This window comes from Cuculus canorus, chromosome 2 (assembly GCF_017976375.1).
Source record: "Cuculus canorus isolate bCucCan1 chromosome 2, bCucCan1.pri, whole genome shotgun sequence".
In the NCBI taxonomy this organism is placed as follows: Eukaryota; Metazoa; Chordata; class Aves; order Cuculiformes; family Cuculidae; genus Cuculus; species Cuculus canorus.
In genome coordinates this window covers 145,358,289-145,381,463 of record NC_071402.1, presented here as the reverse complement: position 1 = coordinate 145,381,463, position 23,175 = coordinate 145,358,289, and the positions used below count along the sequence as shown (strand labels likewise).

The 23,175-nt window shown below is 38.2% G+C and overlaps 1 protein-coding gene across 2 annotated transcripts in view; it reads left to right on the top strand.

Annotated features, from left to right (window-relative positions):
• Positions 1 to 19,316, top strand: part of ITGB1 (integrin subunit beta 1) — a 43,827-nt gene extending 24,511 nt beyond the window's left edge. Inside the window, exons 6-17 of one of the 2 annotated variants that reach the window (XM_054058788.1) lie at positions 41 to 279; positions 1,569 to 1,724; positions 2,697 to 2,792; positions 3,679 to 3,768; positions 4,494 to 4,634; positions 4,747 to 4,949; positions 6,488 to 6,726; positions 8,180 to 8,402; positions 9,625 to 9,857; positions 11,498 to 11,664; positions 12,497 to 12,577; positions 18,100 to 19,316. In XM_054058788.1, the coding sequence (XP_053914763.1) occupies positions 41 to 279; positions 1,569 to 1,724; positions 2,697 to 2,792; positions 3,679 to 3,768; positions 4,494 to 4,634; positions 4,747 to 4,949; positions 6,488 to 6,726; positions 8,180 to 8,402; positions 9,625 to 9,857; positions 11,498 to 11,664; positions 12,497 to 12,571 (1,862 nt within the window). In that variant the 3' untranslated portion in view covers positions 12,572 to 12,577; positions 18,100 to 19,316. The remainder of the gene's footprint in view (positions 1 to 40; positions 280 to 1,568; positions 1,725 to 2,696; positions 2,793 to 3,678; positions 3,769 to 4,493; positions 4,635 to 4,746; positions 4,950 to 6,487; positions 6,727 to 8,179; positions 8,403 to 9,624; positions 9,858 to 11,497; positions 11,665 to 12,496; positions 12,578 to 18,099) is intronic. The other variant, XM_054058790.1, reaches the window with a different exon arrangement.
• Positions 19,317 to 23,175: the final 3,859 nt, after the last annotated feature.

Sequence of the window (23,175 nt, the reverse complement as noted above, 5' to 3'; positions counted from 1 at the left end):
CTGTTCTTCAGCTTACAGGGGTTTTATTGTTCTGTTTTAGGCTTTGGCTCCTTTGTGGAGAAGACTGTGATGCCATATATCAGTACAACACCAGCCAAGCTCAGAAATCCTTGTACAGGTGACCAGAACTGTACAAGTCCATTTAGCTATAAAAATGTGCTCAGCCTTACCAGTGAAGGAAATAAATTCAATGAACTTGTAGGTAAACAGCACATATCTGGGAATTTAGATTCTCCTGAAGGTGGATTTGATGCGATAATGCAGGTTGCAGTTTGTGGGGTAAGTGTGCATTGGTTTTCTTTACTGTTACTATTTGTATACAGCCCTAGTGTTTTATGGTGGCTGATGTTTGAACGTGTCATCTAGTGCTAATGAGACAAGGTAGATGAGGCAGACTGTAGGGATACTATTCTCTTGCTCACAGACCTCTAGTGAGCAAAATAAACTGGGAAATGTGAAAGTGCTGATCAGAGGTTGAGTTCACAGCAGATAGATGCATTCCAAAGACAGTGTTTTTAAGGGCTGCTGTAAAAGAAGTCAAATTCTGCTCACAAGGGTATGAAATCCTGAATAAGCAGCTGTTCTCAGATTGTTTCAAAGCTTTATATGCTGCTTCTAGCTGTTGTTTCAGAAGGTTTTGGTGGATTTTAAACTTTACCTGGTTCTCAGAAGTTGATGAAACCTGATTTTCCTTTATTTTTGAATACCTGATGTAGATACCGCATTCTTCTTTGCTTCTGTAGTTTAATGAACTATTCTCTGCACTTCTACAACACGGACTCCTGAAAAAGTCAAAGTCCACTGCTTTGTTATCATATTGTGCTGTTGATCAATGGAGTCAGGACTTTCTGAAGTAATACGGAATCTTACTTTAAAAGTGCAGTGTCAGTCATAAACCTTCTGGGTTTTTTGTTGGTTTTATTTTTTGTAGTATTTGTGTGACCTTGTAGTATAATCTTCTCCCCTTAATTTTTAAAAAATAGGAAAGGGCAGGTCACAGAATTAGGTGCTGCAGTTGTGGGTTAGGATGCTCACGGTACAGCAACAACACGCAGTCCTCTCACAACATCTATGTTGAGTACAAATCTGGTACAAAGTGATTCTTTAGAGTCCAACACTGGACAAACCGTAATCTTCCAGTTCAAGGTTGGAGCAGTTCTCTGCTTGCTGTCATTGTCCTCTGTGCTTGTACTGCGTGGTAGAGGCATAATGACATAGAAGTGACCTCAGGAGCATTGAAAAGATGGACTGACTTGCACTATTTCTAAAACCGTATCGCTCTTCAGATACTCTAATGAGAGCTGAACAAACCAAAGTGCGTCTCAAAACCAATGTTTCTTGCCTCTGGTAGAAGTCCTACAGCAGATGTTTCAGAGCAGGTGTTTAATTAAATGCAAGTGCATTTAAAGTTTGAGTGAATTATATGATTTCCAGGGTGATGCTTTGGTGTATGGCTTCTCCCTAAGTCTGTCTAAGTTTTCATGCATTTCTCTCTCAAGTGTTAGTCCCTATTGCTGTAAAATAAATCGGTACGAAATACCAAAAATCCATTTGTTTTGTTTCCCAAGGAACAAATTGGCTGGAGAAATGTTACAAGACTATTAGTGTTTTCCACGGATGCTGGATTTCACTTTGCAGGAGATGGTAAACTTGGTGGAATTGTTTTACCAAATGATGGGAAATGTCATCTGGAAAATAATATGTACACAATGAGCCACTATTATGTAAGTCTTTACATCATCTTCTAGGGAAATTAAGATTTTGTGATGCTTAAGATGAGAAAACCTGATTAGGTCATCTAGTCTATGTTCAGACCACTACGTCTTTTGAACTTTATCCATTTACCTCTTTTTTACGTCAAGAGAGTGTAGCTTAACTGAAGCAAATGTGCAAGAATTCATCTAGTCTTGATTGGAAAATTTGAAGAAATAGCAGCTTTCACACCTATTTGTGGTGTTGTATTTTAACCTTTTTAATAATTAATAATCCTGTTTACCCACTGGAAAATTGTGATGACTCTGTCCTGTTATTTTATCATTTCATTAATCTTTGTGTTCAGAAAGATTTTACTGCTGTAAAAGGTTATGTAAAATAGGGAGTTCCTGGTCTGTTTTTTCAGGAATGCTTCAAATATTATAAGTTTATGACGGAAGCATGCTTTACAACACTAACTTCATGGTTTATTGATAGGTAGGTCAGACAGAAGGTGAAAATAAAAACATGTACTGAATGGGGTAAACACAGTGCAAGCTTTACAGATTGTATGTGTTCTTATATTCTTAAGGTTAAGTGAGTATTGTTCAGTAAAACCCTAAAATTAATTCAGTTTTATTTCATCTTTATGAAACAGTGCAAAAAGTAATGTTTTTTACTGAGATAAGTCATATGGAAAGCTGCCAAAGGTAATTTTCTGAGAACATTGAGGTTAGGGATTTAACGTGGAGCCTTTAAATGGCAGGGAATGCAATGATGTTATTGTAGAAAGAAACCTACCTTCATGGGGCATACATCGAATCTTTTCAATGTGTATTTATTTTCACAGGTTGTTTTGGTTTAGAACTGTGTCAGAAGCAGGCTAGTTAGAAGTCTTAAGTATGTTTCTAAAGGTATTTTGTATTTATGGTGTTAAAGTCTTTCTGATTGTTTTCTAGCGTGTGTCCCAAATTTGAATTGCATTTTATGCTTGATTCTTATAGGATTATCCCTCTATTGCTCATCTGGTACAGAAGCTTAGTGAGAACAATATTCAGACCATCTTTGCTGTTACTGAGGAGTTTCAGGCAGTTTATAAGGTAAGATGAATAATGCATATCTCTGTTCTCCATACGTTTTTCCCCTCAGACACAAAGATGGACACAAATTTGCTCTGAAATCATTACACTTTCTTCATTTGAAATTAAAATAAACTGGAAGTAAGTGATCATGACAGTAATGTTTTGCTGTTCACATTTTTATTATTGAGCCTTTTTCACTTGTTCAAATTAATCCTCAATATGTGTGTAATTCCGAAGAGAAAGTGCCTGTCCTCCTTGCCCTTCTTTATAAGTAGGAGGCAGTGGAGGACATATTTGCAGTGCTGCTACTTATGACCATTTTTACAGCAAAATAGCTGAGGGGGGAGTTTGGGCGCCGAATCAAGACACACACTTATGAAAGAGCATGTTTTCTCCTTTGTGGTCTGTTTATATTCCTGATGTTTAAAATTAACTAAACTTCTGGATGTGATTGTGAAATAGGAAATTACTATGTAAAGGAGATGCATATTCTGCACTGTTTTAACCTAACACGATATTTTTCTTTTTTTAGCTATGTTCAAGTGAAACTTTTTCTGTTTGAAATAGTCTTTATCTGCCTATCCTTATTGCATTAGAAGTGTTTTTAAGATCTTGAAGATGTATTGTAGGTGGGCAATTTGTACAAGAGAAGGTCATGGTATTCTATTAACAAATTTAACATGAAAATGCAGAGGAAAAGAGAAGGTTGGATTTTTTTTTTTTTATACTAGTGGTATTGTGCATAACCTTACACTTTAGCCTTGTTTTTTTAAGTACTTGATCTTGACTAGTTAATCCACTAAAGCATTGTGTCACCATACAGGTATTTGTAGTACAAATAATACTTTTTTTTTTTTTTTAAGTAAAACTGTAACTTTTCTTTTACTTTTTTAAATATTGAAAGGAATTGAAAAATCTAATACCAAAATCAGCGGTGGGAACGTTGTCTTCAAACTCCAGCAATGTGATTCAGCTGATCATTGATGCATATAATGTAAGTTCAGTTTTTATTTGTGTTGTATTTCTTTTTCTTGCCTCTAAATTGATATGAGTTTTTCAGCAGATATTCCAAGGTGAATTCTACTTTTTCTATGAAACAGGAAGTTAGCATACAACCATAGATACAGTGTCATTGCCGTAAAACCACATTAGACCTATAGGCACTGTGGCAGTAAGAGGTTAGATGTCTAGGAAGATGTACTCTTAAAGCCACTTAAGACAAAACTACAAAGAAAAAGTTATCATCCATGTTTTCCTTTTTTAAAAAAAAAAAACACAACCAAACACCTGTTGCTTCAGCATCTTCAGTTCTTGCCTTCTTTGCAATTACAAAAGGGCCATTTTGCAATCTCTTGACCCCAAAGAAAATGTCTATATCAACCTTGGACTCCTGGGTTTGCCTCAAAATATTTTCTTTATAGCTGTGTTGTGTAAGTGAGCCCTGTTTCTCCTTTGGACTGTGTGGGGTGAAGAAGTGCCTCTGACATAGGCAGAGACCTTCTCTGACCCTGTATAACAGTGTTCAGCTGTAAGAAGGGATCACCACGGTGTGATTATGGGCAGCCCTGGGCTGATGTTTCTCAGCACACTGGAACTTACATCATTCCAAGTGTGCCCATGGGATTGGTGTTTAGACTGTGCGTGGTTGTATAATGTCTTTTCTTCAGCAAAATGCTTAATGCAACTCAGTTCAAAGGTGGCTAATAACAATTGGTTTAGTCCCTTTCTTCAGAGGTTATTCTGGAAAACAGTAAGCTACCAAAAGGAGTGACAATCAGTTATAAGTCTTTCTGCAAGAATGGAGTGAATGACACACAAGAAGATGGAAGGAAATGTTCTAACATTTCAATTGGAGATGAGGTAAGTTACAGCCTTTTTGGTGCTACTCAAATACAAAATTAATTTAAAATGTCCAACACACAGTATCTTTTTTTAATAGTACAGACAAAACTCCCTTTATTTTACTTTGCAGGTTAAATTTGAAATTAATGTAACAGCTAATGAATGTCCAAAGAAAGGGCAAAATGAAACAATTAAAATTAAACCACTGGGATTCACTGAAGAAGTGGAAATTAATCTCCAGTTCATCTGTGAATGTCAGTGTCAAAGTGAAGGAGAACCTAACAGTCCACTCTGCCACGAAGGAAATGGGACATTCGAATGTGGTGCGTGCAGGTAAAGAAGTAGACATTTTGTTTATTTTTGCACAACAGAAATATGAGCAAGACCTCTGTTTTCTTAATTAGGATTTACTTGGGTTTACTTTTTTTTTTTTTTTTTTTTTAGTGAAAATACACTTGGAATTTACTTGGAATTATATTGCAATCTCTTCTGATTTCTAACCTTTTGGGGTCTTGTTACCATATTTCTTCTAATTGTATATATCTATAAATCTTTCAGAATATGTATGAATTTTTTTTGTATGGTTATGCTTTGGAAATGTCCATTATTGCCCATCACAGGAATTAGGTTACACATTTGTTCCTTATTACGCATTTGACAATTAAGTACAATGATACCAGATTTTTTGGAATTGCACACAATGAAAGCAGAGCAAAGTCTTAGAGTTACAGTCAAGACTGATTGAAGATCAACCTAGTAAGTCAAAGTTTAAGCCTTTTTTCCTCAAAAAAAAAACCCTACAGAAAAAGCGAAAACTGTTTCTTCTTAGGAACCCTCGAGATAAGAACGGTAAGAGCAGAATGGAGCTATTATCTTCTATAGGAAAACAAGATACGTGACTTTGGAAAACAGTAGTTCCTGCTCAGTGAACTGTAATTGAAGTAAAATGTGAAAGTCTCATTCCTCATAGTTTAATGTATGACTTATTAAAAGTAAAACAGAAGATACTGACTAGTCTTAGAGGATTTTTGGTGTAGGATGGACTAACAACTGCCTGGTGAACTTGGTGGTGGTTAAAGACGTGTTTGAAAGCCTAGGTATGGCCCCTCTAACTACTTAGTATTCTGTAAGTTCAAGAATAAGCCACTTTGTGTCCAGTACTTATAGTCCATTGCTCCATTTTGCAGTCAGTTTTTGATGTTCCATGTAAATAAGAAGAACAGATTTTCCCAACTTCATGTAGAAAGACTTCTTAAACTTGGTATTACTGTTGCTGGAGTCGCCATGATTTCATGTAGGGGAGGACAGACCTGTGTGTTAAAACAAACTTTTGCAACAGCAGCATTTTCCCGAGGGAACTCTTTCTGATGCCCCACAACAGTTTGTCAGTCACTGTTGGGAACAAGAACAACCTCCATTTGTTCATTAGTACTTGAGCCTTGATAGTAAGAAGTGCTGATCCTTGAAGATCCTGGCTCAGCAGCTCTGAAGATCGTCTACTCTGCTGCCTAATTGCTGTTCATGGGAAATCCTTTCATTGAGAGATGACAGCAGCTACAGTGAACAGTCACTGTCAGTTAAAAATAATTGTTGTTCTGTCACATGAGAGAGGGATTAATAGTAATTATGTGGCAATTCAGTTAGAGGTGGTAATATGTAGTTTCCTGTCTGGAATGAGTGATCAGCATAGGAGCAACTTCATCCAGTTTGCACCGGTGGCTTCAAGAATGACTATATAGATGTCAGCTGGAAACTCAGAATATTCCTTGAGAGAATAGTCACTTTTACTCCTGTTCTTTGTGCTATTTTTGCAGTCTTTTTTGTTGTATGACTGTTAATTTTATATTTTCAATTACAATTTTACCTTGCAGGTGTAATGAAGGACGTATTGGAAGACTGTGTGAATGTAGTACAGATGAAGTAAATAGTGAGGATATGGATGCTTACTGCAGGAGGGAGAACAGTACAGAAATATGCAGTAACAATGGAGAATGCATTTGTGGACAATGTGTATGCAAGAAGAGAGAAAACACCAATGAAGTGTATTCTGGCAAATACTGTGAATGCGATAACTTCAACTGTGATCGATCGAATGGTTTAATTTGTGGAGGTGAGAAACTACTTCAAAGGTTTCTGCAGGCAAAACTGGCCAGCAGTTGCAAGTCTGTCAGCTGTACCCTGTAGAGTAGTGATACTGAGATTATAGATCGTAGTTAATTGATAACAGAGATGAGAATATCCACAGACTTAGTGATTGAAAATATCTATTAATAAAGCAACTCTTTGTGATCGTGTAGTGTGTTAATACACATTTCACCTTCCTTGAATCTCAGCTTCAAGTATATAAAGTGAACTTTACTTCTGCTGTTTATTACAGAATTACCCTCAGGTATTATAGTAAAGAATGCTGAGACAACTGGCCTGAGATTATAATGTTATACTGGCTCAGTGTAACCACTGCGTCAATAAAAAGAGATAATGACCTCAGCTTACTTGTAATAGCAAGTGCTTGACTCTGTGCTTGACAAGATACCAGAGAGATGCTATCTTGAGACTATTCTGAAAGGTAAGTGAAGATGAGAACACACAAGATCCAGAAAAACACCTTAAGTGCTTGAAACAAGACTCCAATTACAGTTAATTCCCAAAATAAAAAGCAATTTAGAAAATCCTGTAGCATCCAGTGTCTAAATTATTTCACTGCAGGTATTTGTATCCCATAACTTCCCTAGGCTGCTTTGTACATGGAAATACCTGATAGGTAATTATTACCTCAGTTTTGACTATGATGCAGAAATAAAATGGAGAAGACACTAAGCTTTAACTGACTTATGAGAATGCCTCATCTGTCAGAATACACCATTGCTCACCAATGCCACAAGGGATAGGAGCGATGGTGGTGGTGCTCCAAAATATATGGTGATAGATAAGTATTGACCTAAACAGTTTATTCTCAATGGGGAAGGAAGAGTATAGCCAAATATTTTTCCGTTTCATCTGAATCACCCTTCTGGAGATACCGGGATCTTGTTTCCTGTGTAGGGACTGTAAGGAGCATAAATTTGGTTGGTTGGATAAAGCAGCAGCTGAATGGTGGTATTCTAGGGAGCCAAAGGTGCCTCATTTTACTGTGTTGTGAAATGTGAGTTGTTGCATTCCTCATCTTTTCAGCTCTCGCTTTATAAATTTATATAGTGATAGATCTGAAGACCATAGTGATCAATGAATGCATCTTTTTACGTGTAAAATTGTGAAGTGAAACAATGCTGTAATGCTCTCCACCCAGCAGATATGGCCATCACATTATGCAATTATTGATCAGCTTTCCCTATACTTCTCATGAAAGGAAATCCAAATGTAGGAGAATGAGAAAAGGCGAGAAAGGCCTGCAAGTAGTTTTTCAAGGAGCTAACCTTTATTTTGTGGCTCTTAATATCATTGTCTTCATTACCTCACCAGTAGGGTTTTCTTTTCCCGAGATGATGAAAAATTATTTCTTACTGTCACAAATTTTGTGTTTTATATTAGACTTCATTTCACTGTGACGTTTTTTCAATGCACAGGAAACGGTATCTGCAAATGCAGAGTATGCGAGTGTTTCCCCAACTTCACTGGCAGCGCATGCGATTGTTCTTTGGATACAGCTCCATGTATGGCATCTAATGGGCAGATTTGCAATGGAAGAGGAACCTGCGAATGTGGGACCTGTAACTGTACAGATCCCAAATTCCAAGGCCCCACATGTGAAATGTGTCAGACTTGCCTTGGTGTCTGTGCCGAGCACAAGTAAGTACTTAGAAAACCAAGTCCAGCTTCTGTGTATTTGAGTTTGTTGTATTTACATATGCAGGAATTTTAAAATGAGGCTTTTGGTGCTGCGCCTTTATTCAACCCAGCAATGCAGGGACATCGTAGCATATCTTCTCTTTAGACAGTAAAAGTTGTCGGGTGAGAATCAGATATTACAAACAAAGCGTTATTAATACAGTATTTTGATTGCCTCCAGGTAGGCTAATTATTTCTATAATTCTTTCTGTGCCATTTTTTGTTGGGCATAGAAATGCGTATGTTACATTATATCAGTTTTAACTATTCAGATTGGTTTGGGAAGGTTGTAGAATTCCCTTATTTTTGTGTGTTTATCAACTGCCAACTTAGGCAGAGCTGGAGGGACCATAGGTCTGTAATGTGTAAAGTCTCTTCATCTTGACCTTTTGAAATTAAGGTAACAAAAGTATACGTATACCTTGCAATTTCCAGTGTAGGCAAAGGCAGAGAAGCTTTTTGCTTCCAACTTCTATTGTAAAACACTGTTGAAAAAGTTAAATTATCCCGACGGTCGGAAATTGAACCTAGATTTGTGTGGGCCAATGAAATTTTTATCCTTGCCTTTGGAAATGAAGCTTTTTGGAAACCAAGCATTTTCTGCATGGAAACTTTGAAATAAGATTAGTGGCTGGGCTGATTCGTGGCTTTGTGCAGCTGACTTTAAGGTTTTCTTTCAGCACGGTCTTTTTAATATAAAACTCCTCAGTTTTATATTAAAAAAGCTCAGTCTGCTTTTTTTAGTGAGTTATTCAGAATGTATCTTACTGTAAAGCTTGTCACTCTGTTCTTTTTAACCTCGCTGTCTCTGTGATACTGTTTCACTGTAAATATTCTGTTTCTACACTGCCGTCTCCGAGAGCGTTCTTTTTCCAGATGGAGATGTTGAAAAAGTTTTAGCCCTATTTCCTTTTAGAGATTTAGGTCATTTTTTTTTTTCCTGTCCTTGAAGCTTGTGGGTCATCCAGAGAAAGAGGAATTTATTAAAGGGGGCTTTTTTTAATCGCAAGGTACACGGTGTTCTGACTGGTAAAAAGCCACGTCTTGTTATTTTCCCTTGGTCTTTATGGCAAAAGGATTGATTTTGTTGGATTTTTTTCTCATTTACGTTTCTTTAGGTCACATGCTAGAAGTCTTTCATGAACGTATTAAAGAGCACTGTTTGTGATTTGTACTTCCACAGGGACTGTGTTCAGTGCAGAGCTTTCGACAAGGGAGAAAAAAAGGAAACATGTTCTCAGGAATGTATGCATTTCAACATGACACGAGTAGAAAGTCGAGACAAGTTGCCACAGCCTGGACAGCCCGATCCATTGTCTCATTGCAAAGAGAAAGATGTTGATGACTGCTGGTTCTACTTCACATATTCTGTCAACTCAAATGGTGAAGCCAATGTCCACGTGGTAGAGACGCCAGGTATGAACATGATGTTGCCAACTTTGTACTTAATTTGTGCTATTTTTCCATACTACAAAGTAGCTCTGGTTGATTTGCATGAGGTAAGTGCATTTGGAAGCGAGTACCTGTTCTCTGAGTGAGAGTTGTGGGTGTCTGGAACTTGAATAGCTTTGCTTTTACTTAATTGAGGTGCCTTCTAGAATAGGTCTGAAAAGCATTTTGTTTAGTCAATCCTCAGCTTGATCAGTAGTTTACTGTTTATTTACTATAAGTATTGTTATTTAAAATCACTGGATGTTGCATCTAACAGTGCAAAAATTCTGGATTTGTACATTAGCCATGTGTAGTCGCCTGGCATTTATAAGCCTGATACAAAATACACACCTTGTCTGTTGAAAGGTTTAGTGCTGTATTCTAGTCAAGGAACTTACAGCATTGATAATTGGCTGATCATCACCTAATACAGATCAGTGGTTAGTGGCTCTTAGACAGAAATACCATTTCCATTCAGAATGTTTTAAATTCTCTAAAAATGTAGTCCGAAGTATCAAGGAGGACCTTGAGCCCCATCTTGATTTAGGGTAAGTCAACACATGCCGTACACTTCTGGGGTCTGACTTTTCCTTCACGGATAAACTTCTATTGCCTTCGTTAAGAGCTGAATCCAAGCCTTCGTGCACCAGGAGGCACCTTAAATTTTGTGCCATACCCGTGCCGAAGCAAGAAAGTCTGTTCAGTAGAGCTATAATCAGACACTCGTTCCTTACTGATTCCCAAAGAATTCCTGCAGTGTCCCTTCCCACTTGTTTCCATCCTGCAGAGGCAACTATCAGGACTAGGAGTCTGCCGGTCGGGGCAAGCAATGTTCCTTTTGACAGCACAGGAGTTGCATTTATTTGTTTTGGACTCTTTCAATCTGTGCATTGAGCTCTGCAGAAGCCCTAGTTCGGTTTGTGTTCGTTGAGAATTTTATATTAATATAAGAGTTGAGTTTTACTTTTGAGGGTTGTTGTTTGTATTTCAGTACCTTCAAGTAATTTTGCAAGTGTATTGCTCTTTTCAAATATGTAATTCACTTATTTGGAAAGTACATGACACTTTCATCCAAAGAAGATGTGCAGAAATCAGTCTTAAGATGTGGAAATATACTGAAAGAAAAAAATCTGTCTCAAAGTTATTGCTTGTCTCTGTAGCTTAGCTACTAACAATAACAGCCATCTCAACTAAAATGAGGAGCCACCCTTTTTCTGTAGTGCTGTTGACAAATTATGTGGGAACTGTTTTGCTAATTCGTGTTCATACTCTGGCTGCTTTATCTTCCTCAGCTTCTCCTTTGACCTGGGGCTTTTGCATGTTTTGAACACATTTGGTTTTACCCCAGTAGAGGAATAGCTTAAGTGAGCAGTGTGTAGCCTTCATCATCAGAACATGAATTGTTCTACTGCTAAGATTGAACATAAATTAGAAGGTTAAAAATAAGGTGGAACATTACAGGATGTACGCAGTCCAAAATTTCCATTATTTGAAAGGAAAATAGTATTGGCCTATCTCCGATGTTCAAAATACTGGCTTCAGTTCAAAATAAAATCTAAAAGCAGCTGGATATGCATTACCTTTACCATTTTGTAAAATAATGGTTCCCTTGCTTTGTTCCCTAGAATGCCCCAGTGGCCCTGACATCATTCCCATTGTAGCTGGTGTGGTTGCTGGAATTGTTCTTATTGGACTTGCATTATTATTGATTTGGAAACTACTAATGATCATTCATGACAGAAGAGAATTTGCTAAATTTGAAAAGGAGAAGATGAATGCCAAGTGGGATACGGTAAGTCAAGAGGCCTTCTTTGTATATATAAGCTACAGTAGCGGATGAAGAACAGAAGGATTTTGTTCACATGCCTTAAATGTTCCGGACTATTCCTGCCTTTTGGCCGATGGAGGAACAGAAATATCCTTATTTTAAGCCAACCTTAAGACAAGTTATGTGTTACTTCTAGCCAAAAAAAAAAAAAGCCGCAAGCCCCCTTGTAGAAGTACATCTTGGGTCAGAAAAGCAAGTAGTGACTTCAGTTGAAATAAATTTTCAGGGAGAAAAGGTGATGGTGACAGAATGGTTCAGCTTTGCAGTTCTACCGCACTTTACAGCATAGTATTAAAGTGTTTATTAGAAGATGACCGTCACTTTTTTGTGAAATGAAGAAGAGTTTTACATTTATGAAAGAGAACTTGTGAATACGCGTACAGGTTCAGTTGGGAGATTTAAATAACAAGTCACAAAATCATGACTGGTACTGGTTTGTTGAAATCTTCTCAATCCCTCGTCAACAGAAAAGTATGCAAGAAAAAAAGGGCTCTGGTCTATAAGCTTACATGGGGTCACTGGCCCTGGGAAATTCTAGGAATCTGCTAAACAAAACCCCTTCACTCCCATTCTGTAGAAGCAGACACCCACGTATGCTCGATAAGAGAATACTTTTTAAAACTCTCCTAGGAAGTCTTTTGGTTTTATTGGAGAAAATTAATTCATTCTATGCTGAAAAAAAAATAAATCACTGACTCTTTTCTTTATATATAGCATGATTTTTTTCAGTGATAGTTGAGAATTTTTCTTTTTTTCCTGTTGAATTATTCGCTATTGACCGTTTCTTTTACTTCAGCAAGAGAATCCAATATACAAGAGCCCTATTAACAATTTCAAGAATCCAAACTATGGACGTAAAGCTGGTCTCTAAGTCTCAGTTTGTATCTTCTTTCATTTTCTTCCTTTTTTTCCCCTTTGCATGTCACTTCAAACTCACTGTGTGTCACAAAGAGTTAATCACTGTTTGAGTCTTGCTCAGTTTATTTACTGCTGCTTTGATTCTGTGATTTTAAAGAATGCAGTTTGAAAATTTTTAACTAATTTTGACAACAAGGTTGCTTTACTTACTAATACCACCAGGCAGGCTTAAACTGTTCTACAAGCAAATGGGTTTTTTTTGATGGATAAATGTGTGGATATGGAATAGAAGAGCTGTTAGGATTGAAGAAGCTGGAGAGAGACAGTATTCAGGGGAAGGTTTGTCTTCTCCTTCCTCAGATAAGCAGTCAGTTGCTTAAAGTCAGTAAGTTTGCAAAGCCAGTTTAGGTATTCCTCAGATATCCCAGTCTGTAAATATCATTGGTTTTCTTAGAATAACTGGCAACATTCAGAGTAGCCTTACAGTTCGGGTTCTTTTAACTGCTTTGCCTTACTAGCCTAGTATAGAACTAGCCCGTGTGAAATGCATATGCTCTACTGATTATATAATTAAATATGCATCTTATCTTTCCCATCCTTATTTCTGTTGAAACTGACAGTATTTGAAGCCCAGATAGCATGGGGGTCTCCTTATGAAAAAAAAATTAATATGAGATGAGGGGGTGTTCTTGTTCCCTCTAGGTACACTTTTTTTCCCCCCAGTTTTAGTCCCTCCCAAACTCTGCCTGAACGCCTTGTCTCTGTTTGGCGATGCTGACTTCAGTTCTCTTAACACACAGCGTGCGAAGAGCAGTGCCAGAAGAGCAAGTCAGTAAAGCAGAAGCAATGGATAGATACCTTCTGTAGACTTGCAGGCTGCACTTTCTTGAATGCTTTATGTGTTCTGCTGCTTCCCTGGGATCCCCAGCTGATGGGGAAGGAATGAGAAGGGGAGAATGAGATGAGGAATAGAGGTTGGAGAGCATTGAGAGATAAGAAGTGCAGAGATCAGATTAGAGGGAGGGGAATGAAAAAGTCGGGAAGGCAGCATATATTTTGAAATATCCAAGGGCTTTTTTCAGGACCCAGTGGAAGGGAAGGATCTGTATCTAATTTTATTTTGTCCGCTACCTCCCTTTTTCAGTATTGCACTCAAAAGATTTTTGTCAAGGAAAAATGAGGGGAAGAAACAGGAATTAAAAGTATTTAAGCTCTTATCTGTCCTCACTGTGACAACAATGTCTAGCATTGCTAGTCCTTCCTTGATGAAATATACTTTCATTTTCTTTTTCCAATCATTTCACTTTCCCATGTGTCCAAAATTGATTGTAAAAGTGTTCATTTTGCTTGCCACACCAGCCACATTCACCTCCTTCCCATTTTTCTTCTTGGAGTCAATTATTCTGAGAATGTAACGGAATTCTTTTTCCTTCCTTACATTTCACTTAATCCATCTAGTTAAGTCTGTGTTACCTTCTCTTCTGCTATTCATTTAATTGTGTACTTTGTTGCATGCAGGACAAGCATCTAACAAACCTTATGGTGTGTAACGTCCATTCTGCGCTCTCGTTCTCTGCCCCAGGACTCTTTCAGGATCTAACGTCCCCAGTGCTGCCATTTCTTCTCAAAACATACTTCTTGCAGAAAGCTTTCCTCTTGTGTCAATGGAGAGATTGACTTCTGCCTTTTTATTTCATTCATAGTTAAGATTAAAAGTATGAGAGAGTTTGGATTTCTAAACATGTCATTATCCTTTTTGGTATTCATAGAGATACCAAAACTTTGGGGAGGAAGGGAGGTGGGTTTGGCTTTATTGGCCTCCAAACAGGAGAAGATCAGTTTTGTCAGAATAGGTTTGTCCTTGGCCTGCAGCACCTGCCGCTGCTGTCTGATGGCCTTTTGCTACTGTGATCTCTGCATGCGGGGCTTAGATTTGTGCCTTTTAAAAGAGTATTCACTGAACAGCAGGCTGGCTGCTCTCCTTGGCTAGTCACGGTAGATGACGCCCTCTGTCGTCTGGATTGTCCGTAACCTTGGCCTTTGCCTCGTCCTCTGATGCAGTGGCTGTATTCACGGGTTGACAGATGACTCGTTTTTGTATTGCTGTAAAATAATGGATATTAGTGAGAGCTGAAAATGGTAAGAACCAGCTCTTCAATGTTATGTGGGCGAGTTCAAATATTCTAGAGTGCAGTTTCTTACATTGACTTAGGACTTAAAACGCACTATTGAAGTAGTTTAAGTGACTGTTGAAACAGTGAGTCTACAGAGAGAAAAAGAATAAGGTTGATCAAACGTCCTATGTAACACGTTCATCTTTATGCAGCACTAGGCCAAACTGTTACCCTCTGAACAGCCCATTCTAGTTGAAAATGAATACTGTTGCAAGAACATAGCTCTTTATTCTGTGCTGAAAGTACTTTTTAAAATACCTCCGTGTTTATTTTAATGCGTTTCACTCAGTCTTGTATATGGTTAGCATGTGTTAGATTTTATTTTATTTATATGGTTTAAGCATGCATGGTGTTTTCATTTGTAAGGGCATGTGGAAAACTGTTTTCTCTAACTTTGCATGCTTAAACCAGTGTATTCTCTGCAGTGGCATAAAGAAAATGGGTTTATTTAAAAACTGTGGTGTTTGTCTAAGACAGCAAGTTTGTAATACTGTGTTTTAGCAGCCAGTTAAAAATCTGGGATGCCGCTAATTTCTGAAAGTTTGTACCGTTTGCCAGCTATGAGGGGCCCTAAGTTAGGTGGGAGCCGTGTTGGACTAGTGGACATTTATTTACTATCTCTGTGTTAGTTTTAATGATAAGCCACCTGTAGCAGACTTTGCCAGTCAGGACTGAAACGCGGTGATCGAGTATGTCTGGAAAGGCCAGGACTGTTGCTGACGGTCTAACAGACATACCAGGGAAGGACTAGCAGATCTTTAAGGCACAGATATTGCGGTTGGTCAGCCATTTAGCTAATCAAATGTAAGGTTGGATTAGCCTAAATAGTTCTGAGTGTGTTTTCTAAATCTGTTATTTGTAGTGGGAACTGAGACCCTCAGCTGACACAGGGAGACGCGTTGTTCAGTGGCCTAAACCCTCCACTGTGTTGTTCTGAGAGTTCTTGGGAGCATAAAGTGCAAGTACCAGGGAAGATACAGCACAGTGTTTGAGTTTCTTTGTAGATAGGACTTAGGCTACATAAAGAACATGTAAATTTCAATTTTTTATTTCTCTTGAAGAAGTATTATGGTACAAATTTACAGTCTGATTATGCAAATTACATTTTAAACATGATTCCAAATTCAAATTAATTGTTTAGCAGCACCCTGCAAACTTCCAAGTTTTTAGTCCTAACCTTTAGACCAATTCCTATACTATCTGAAGTTATCTCCCTTTTACAAACAAGGAAATGTAAATATATACCTCCCTGTTTGATGGGGTAGGCTGTTTGTGTTAAACGCACAGTATAACAAGTATTATCAAATGCTTTGCCATTGATGAGCTGTGCAGTAGCTTCTAGTCTGCATGTGGTACAGCCCATTAAGCTTAAGTTTCTCTGCATTGTGAACTTTACTGACTTATATTTATGTTTTTAAGAATTCTCTGTTAGAACTTGTCTAGGAAACAAACAATGTACATTGCCAAGAACTCTGAGGCATAATGAGACACAGATGAAATCCCTCATTCCTTTTTAATAAAAATGAGGTGGGATATAGTAATTTTGCATTGATTAATTTGTCTGACTGAGAGCTAGCCACGATGCTGTATTTCCATGATAAAGAAATCTTTCTCTTAACTCCCTGTTCCTTTCCAAACCAGTAGCTGATAGGTTTTTCAGTCAAAAAGGAGTTGGCCTGGGAACTGATAGGAGGGTCATTACTGACTGTGTAGTTGTGAAGCATGGCCAGCACTGGCCACCTGGTTCCTCCCTCACCTCAAGCCAGATAATGCTGACTCAGATCTTGAGGAGAGTGAAAAGAGCCTTGACTTCCAGAAAAAAGACGTTTTCCAGCAGTCCAGGTTCTGGTTGGACTTGAAATATTAGGCTGGAGTCACTCAGGTCTGGATAGGGCTGGATGAGCCTCATTGCTCTCCACATGTAGAGAAGCAGGCTTTAAGGATAAACACCCTTTTTCTGTGGAAGGAACTAAGGCAGTGCACCAGCTAAATAGTCTTCCTTACAGCAGCACTTGCTGCTGGGGTAGATCAGTTACTTGTTCAGTACCAGGACTTGCAAATAGAAAACAACAAACTTCCCAGGAATTGTGATATGAGAACTACCAAAGTGGTTTCTTTCTTGCCTCATCACTTTTTGGCACATCCTGTGGGATTCCCAGCTGATTTTCCAGGTTTATGACCCTGAAAAAAGCAGGCGCACCTGATGATTTGTGTGTTTAGGGGGAGGATTTCCTTTAATTTACTGAGGCAAAAATTGTTTTAACCTGAAACATTTTAAATGTGTAATTTACTAGAGTAGAATTTAATTAATATGATTATTTAGGCCATCTCATGTTGGGAGGGACTTTGAAGGGAGAGAGATTCCCTTATGAAGGGGGTGAAGGCTGGATATGGTTCTGTCCAGAACTGCATTCAGGCTGACATCTGCGCTGCACTGAATTTCCTCAGGAATTACGTGTGTATGCGCAGAAAGGCTTCATACGGGTAAACAACATTTATTTAGGTTGAAGTTCAGGTTGTCATAAGAGCACAGTACTGCAAATCCAGCCTGTATTTGCGGAGTCCCAGCAGTAGCTCACTCGTCTACTAAGATTTATCTATTAATACTGAGTTCAAGCTGTTCATCTTAGGTGTGCAAGGATGCTGCAAATGAGTAAGATTTACTGAGATGAAAGGAAACTTGGGAATAAAGGAAGCTTAAAATAAGCTTAATTTAGAGGTTTTCGAATCTCAGCAAGAGAGATGTAAGCAGTTGTTCTGTAGACATTTCTGTTAATAAAAATAACATTTTTATTACAGCATTTGCACCAGTGCAGAAGTTTCTTAGTTTTGCCTGTGCATTTTGCACATGTGGGAGCATGGGAGGCCTGTAGGAATAAAACAAGAATGACAAGCACTGAACATTCGGTGTAAATATTGAATGTGTATTATTAAAATACTGTGAGCCTTTCCACTTTGTTTCTACGATGAAATAATAATACAAGATAAACTATTTACATGTTTGTTATAGCAGAACATGGTCTGTGATCAGTCACCACTTCACAATTCTATTCTTTAGAGTGTCATGGGCTGCAGACCCCTGAGCTGATGGCACAGCCCTGAGATGACTGTAAAAGGTTCAGCAGCTTTGAAGGAAATCTGTGGTATAAACTGAACAGGAACATGCCCTAACCTTTTGCTTTATTAGCTAAGCATGCCTTTGTTCAAGTTGCTAGAAGGAAAACTAGTTTGACATAAGCTGTTTGTGTGTACGAATAAAACATTAATGTATAATTTCTTAAGCTAATTTCCTAGGCTAATTTTTACACTTCTCACGTAGTGCTTTTTTCATCTCTGTAACTGTTAATATGTTTTTTTCTTTTTCTAGGGTGAAAATCCTATTTACAAGAGTGCAGTGACAACTGTGGTCAATCCTAAATATGAGGGAAAATGAACACTGCTTGTATAACTTCACAACACTGTATGCAGCATAGCAATTTTTGTAGTCACAGTAAGATAGATTTAGGGCAAACTGCAGTGATTTTACTAATTCATTACATATAGGTTTGTTTTCCTGTGCAGGTTTTGAAAATGTACCATATGTAATTTTTTGTTGTTTTTTTGGTTTGTGTTTTTTTTTTTCAAGTAAAAGTAATCAGTGCCAGGGGTCTGACAAAAAAACTTGACTATGTAGCCTAGTTAGCTGAGGTCACATGGTGCCTTCTTGACCTTTTCCACTCCCATGCTGTGAATCCAGGTCTTCTGCAGGGTGCAATACTGCCATGGCATGACTGGGAGGGAAATCATTAAAGCAATCAGCAGGAGGGCTCTGCTTAGCCATTTAGTATTAAACTTCTTAGCTTTACAGGGAAATCAGGGCTTGAGTTTGCAGATATAATTAAACCCATGTAGCATGGAGCTGATGATTTAATTCTAGACACGATCAAGTATATGGTAAGTTGACTAAGTTGGAGGTGAGCAGTGTAAAGGTCTGAAAAGTGTGTGCATACTTATTCTAAATTTTTAAGTTGCTTATTGCCAGGTTATGGTTAAAATGAAAAAGGTTTGAGAAGAATGTTAGGAAGAAAAAAATAGCTTTAAGCCATGTGCCGTTACTGAAGAAGTTGCTGACTGGTAACTTGCTTAGTTTTCCTTTGTAAATTCAAGCCCTGGGTGACAGTACCATGAAGTACCTTACCCAGACATCCTCAAAACACATAAAGGCCTTACATCATACTGTGTCTTTATTCTGGAATGTTTCCTTGGTTTAAAGCCTGGTGCTTTGTCACCTTTCTAATCTTTTTAACGTATTTGGTTGTGATTCTTTTTGTAATGTTTTTTTATCAACACAAGCTCTTTTTTTTTTTCTTTTTTGGGGCAGTCTTAGCTGTAAATTTGCCTTTACCCTGTAGCTAAGATTGCATAGTTCGTCATGTGACATGAGTCACACATCATTCTTGACATGTGCCATGTACATTTGCCTTCGACCATTCAAACCGCATCATAGTCATATTCTTGTTTTAAGTGCCTTTTTATTTTAACAAATGTTCACTTTTTACAGTGCTATTACTGAAGTTATTTATTAAATAAAAGTACCTGAAAATACTTAAATCTCGTCTCTTTATCTTGTAGAAGGTGGTACTATTCTAAAAACCTGAGAACAGTGTCTGTTTGGGAAGGAGGTTAACAGACACTTTAGTAACACCAAACATCCTTTAGATCAAATCTGAGAAGTTAAACATTCATTTTTTTGAGTAGCAAACGCCAGCGTGGTGTAAAGTGCACAGGGGCCAGAGTGTAGTACAGTGCTTTGAGTTACCCACAGAGGCCATTGATGTGAAGCCCCAGCCATTCATTTGTGTGTATGCTGAAGAAGTTCTGTAGTTTAATGACTGCTTCAGCCAATGGCTTGTTGGGTTAATATTGTTTCATGATACATGTCACTGTGTTTAGCAGGATAAGGAAGTCTTCCAAACTTTTTTAAGTCTATAATATTCTAGATAGATTATCAAAACCACTTTGTAATTAAATATACTCCCAAAGTGTATTTATAGGATCTGTCTGATGATTCTTTATTTTTAACTGTCGAGACTTCAGGTTATCCTCAGAAGCTCTGGGAATCTGTTCTAAAAGTTGCTTTTAACCTCCATCTGAGGGCAGAAGGAGCTTGGTTTCCATGAAGTGGGAGGGGAGCATCAGTGGAGAGAGTGGGCTGTGTGTGTGCGTCTGTCTCCATCTCTCCGAAGGATGCAACTGGAGACAAGGGGATCCAAGGGCCAGTTACGAGGCAGACTTGGTTGTCTCAGCCCCGTTACTGGAGGGGTCCGTAGCATACTGGGGTGGACAGGTGGGTGGCTGTGGGTGCGTGCAAAGAGTGGAGGTTTGCAGCAACCACTGGAGCAGGCGTAGAAGGGGTGAGCAGAGCTCCAGGGACAGCTGCTGGACAGACAGTGTCTAAGCCCAGCCACTGGAGTGACGGGCACTGCGCATATGTCTGTATTTCCCACTAATGGGACTTTATTCCAGTCAGCCAGAAAAGCATAGGCTTGTTTTTCTGTCAGTGCTGTTCTCTGTGTCCGTGTATGTGCTGTACACACGTTTTGTGTGTGCACATCCTTACTGGGAATACATGCTTGGGCATGTAACTTGACTGTGGCAATGATAGATGAGACTTCATTTTGGATATTTGAGTACTTACACTGCTTTAGTCGCTTCCCCAGCAATACTGAGCATTTTCAGTAGCTCCCTAAGAGAAGTTGCAGAAATTTCTTCTAAACACATTCCATTTTGCTTGTCCATGGAAACTCTTCATTTGGGATAAGGCAGTTTAAACGGATAATTTATGACCTTTATGGCTGTCTTTTTTTTTGATATTTTTAATATAAATCCCAAATTTCTGTTCTGGACTGTATCAAAGTCCCCTTTACAGCTCTCTTTTTACCTCTTGTTCTTTCCCAGACTGCACAGAACACTGGAATCCTGTACTGAGCAAAATGCACATCACACGGAGAGCGGGATGCTGGCCTTTAGTAACTGATTCCCAGGCAGTTTAACAGTCCTCCTAAATTAAGCAAATTTTTAATTGTGCGTGCATGAACCTGATTCTGTCCCCTCGTCCGCGTTACATGTTCTGTGTTTTCCTTAACAAGTCTGGTTTCAAAATGCTTTTGCATTCATGCTTTGAATTCAAGTGGCCCGTTGAGGAGAGCTTTTTTTTAAGTCCTTGTTTAAACTGGGTTTCTAGTAGCCACTTCCAGCCAGACGGAACTTCCAAGTGAACAGCTGCTTAAACGAGAGAGAACAGCTGCCATCCTGCAGTATCAGATTCAAGATGCTTTGAGTGTCACAGAGCGTACGCACGATTGGATGCTGTAGCTAAGAGAGATGGTGTAGTTCAAATACCAAAAATTTAAGTTCTGGAAACAGAAGTAGTTGTGAATCCTTCTTGGCTTATACACACTGACCTCAGCTACTTACCCTGAATTCTTCAAGTTGGTGAAGCGGTGAACTGCTATGAAAATACCAGCTGCACAGTCTCTAAAGACTGATTCCACACAAGCCAGATACAAGATCCCAGCAGTATATCTGTTAGATAAGAATTAGAGTCAGTGTAACCACAGTCTAGCTATCATTAATCCATCCATTTCCCTGGTTCCTGTCCAGTAACTAAAGAGCTAAGTTAGCATTGCTTTATGGCAATTGGTAATAAAACGAAGTTTCTTATCCTGGATTGAAACTATAGCAGCAAAAATAAGAGCCAGCTAAAGAAAATAATTCTCTGTAATCGTGTTGTTTATTAAGTAACATCCGTGAACTAACTTTGGTGCAGCAGCTGCGTGTGCCTCTTACCTTAAGCTGCCTCCAAGCTGAGGGCGAGCCCAGAGCACAAACTGAACCAGCCTCTTAGCCCAGTCTTGAGCAGCTACATAGGAGGAAATCCAGGCTGATAAATACATACTTCCTTTGGGATTCTGATGTTTTTCTTGCCCTTTCTGCATCTTTGCACTGCTCTACAATTTGACCATTTTTTCTTTTCCATAGCAAATACAAATTCATTCTCAGAAGAGCACAGAATGTGAATAGGGAAAATAAGATTAAAAAAAAACCAAACAACCCTCTTAGTTACTAAAGCTTTGGTATTGATCAAGTAGAAGGGTCGAAAGAGTATGCTCTAGCTACGAAACGATACTATTTCAAGGTTGTTTTCCAAGATTTCTGTTTTTCTTCCTGAAAAATCAGCGTTGCTGCCAAATCCGTTCTCTAGCAGGAATAAAATATTTATAAGCAACTGTGCATACAAGTACCAGAACACGGAGTGCTGCAAAGTAATTCAAGTAAATGTTCACTAATGATAATAAATACATTAACCCTTATTTCATTAATATGGATATAGTGCAGTTAGAAAAAAAAAAGCTGTAGGGCATAATTTTAAATATCTTGAATATTTGGATTAAATATTAATTTTTAACTAATTTTGAAGGCAGTTTTTTTTAAGATTGTGTTACTACTAAATGGAACAGTTTCATACAGATCAATGTAAGAAATAGCTTCTAAAATACAGGCAAATACCAAAAAAGTCTCAAATACTGTTAATGGAAAACGATCAGAAATATTGTATTTGTTTATTCTTCATAGGATGGTTATGAATTGTCTCACCTTGCCTTAACACTCCATTACACAAAACACAAACCAAATATTTCTATCCACAAGAGATTTAAAAGTACTGTTTTGTAGGTTCTCTGCTATGTGAAACTTTCAGTCCTTGGTTCCATACCTAATTTTACATACACGATTAGGATTGCCAAAGCAGACATTATTACACACTTACAAGTGATGTAAAGGACAAGACTTCGGTTATCGATGTCTTGCTCTGCAAACTATTGAATTGAAGGAGTGCAGACTCAGCTTCAAGGGCTGTTCAGAGTCCCACGTAAAACAAGGCATCAAAACCCAGTAAGGATAGGATATTACAATTGCAAGACTGATAAAAGTGAAACCATCTCCCACAGTGATGTCTAATTTTGAACAGTGAGTGTAAAATATAAACTCAAAGGATGGTTAAATATGTTGGGGGAGCACCGAGTCGTTCTTGGGTACCACAGAAACTGTTAAAGACTACAGAAAGGTCACACAACAGAAGGACTGATTAAACTAAGATGCCCTTGAAAAAAGCTGAATTGCATTTAAATTAAGAAAATAAAAAGGATCAGAAAGTTAAACAGTAGGAGTATGCTAAAGAAGACTTAGTGCCTCATGGAAGGCATAAAAACTAATAAATATACTGGAACAAGAAGCCTGACACTGAGTTACGAGCAGGACAATTGGAATAGGGACATAACAGAATATGTGAACTCATTCTTCTCTTCTGTTTACTCTGGAGGCGTTTCATGGGCGAGCCGACCTAAAATTCTCCTGCCTGGCACAAATACCAGAGAAATCATTCAAATTGAAATGTCAAAAAAAG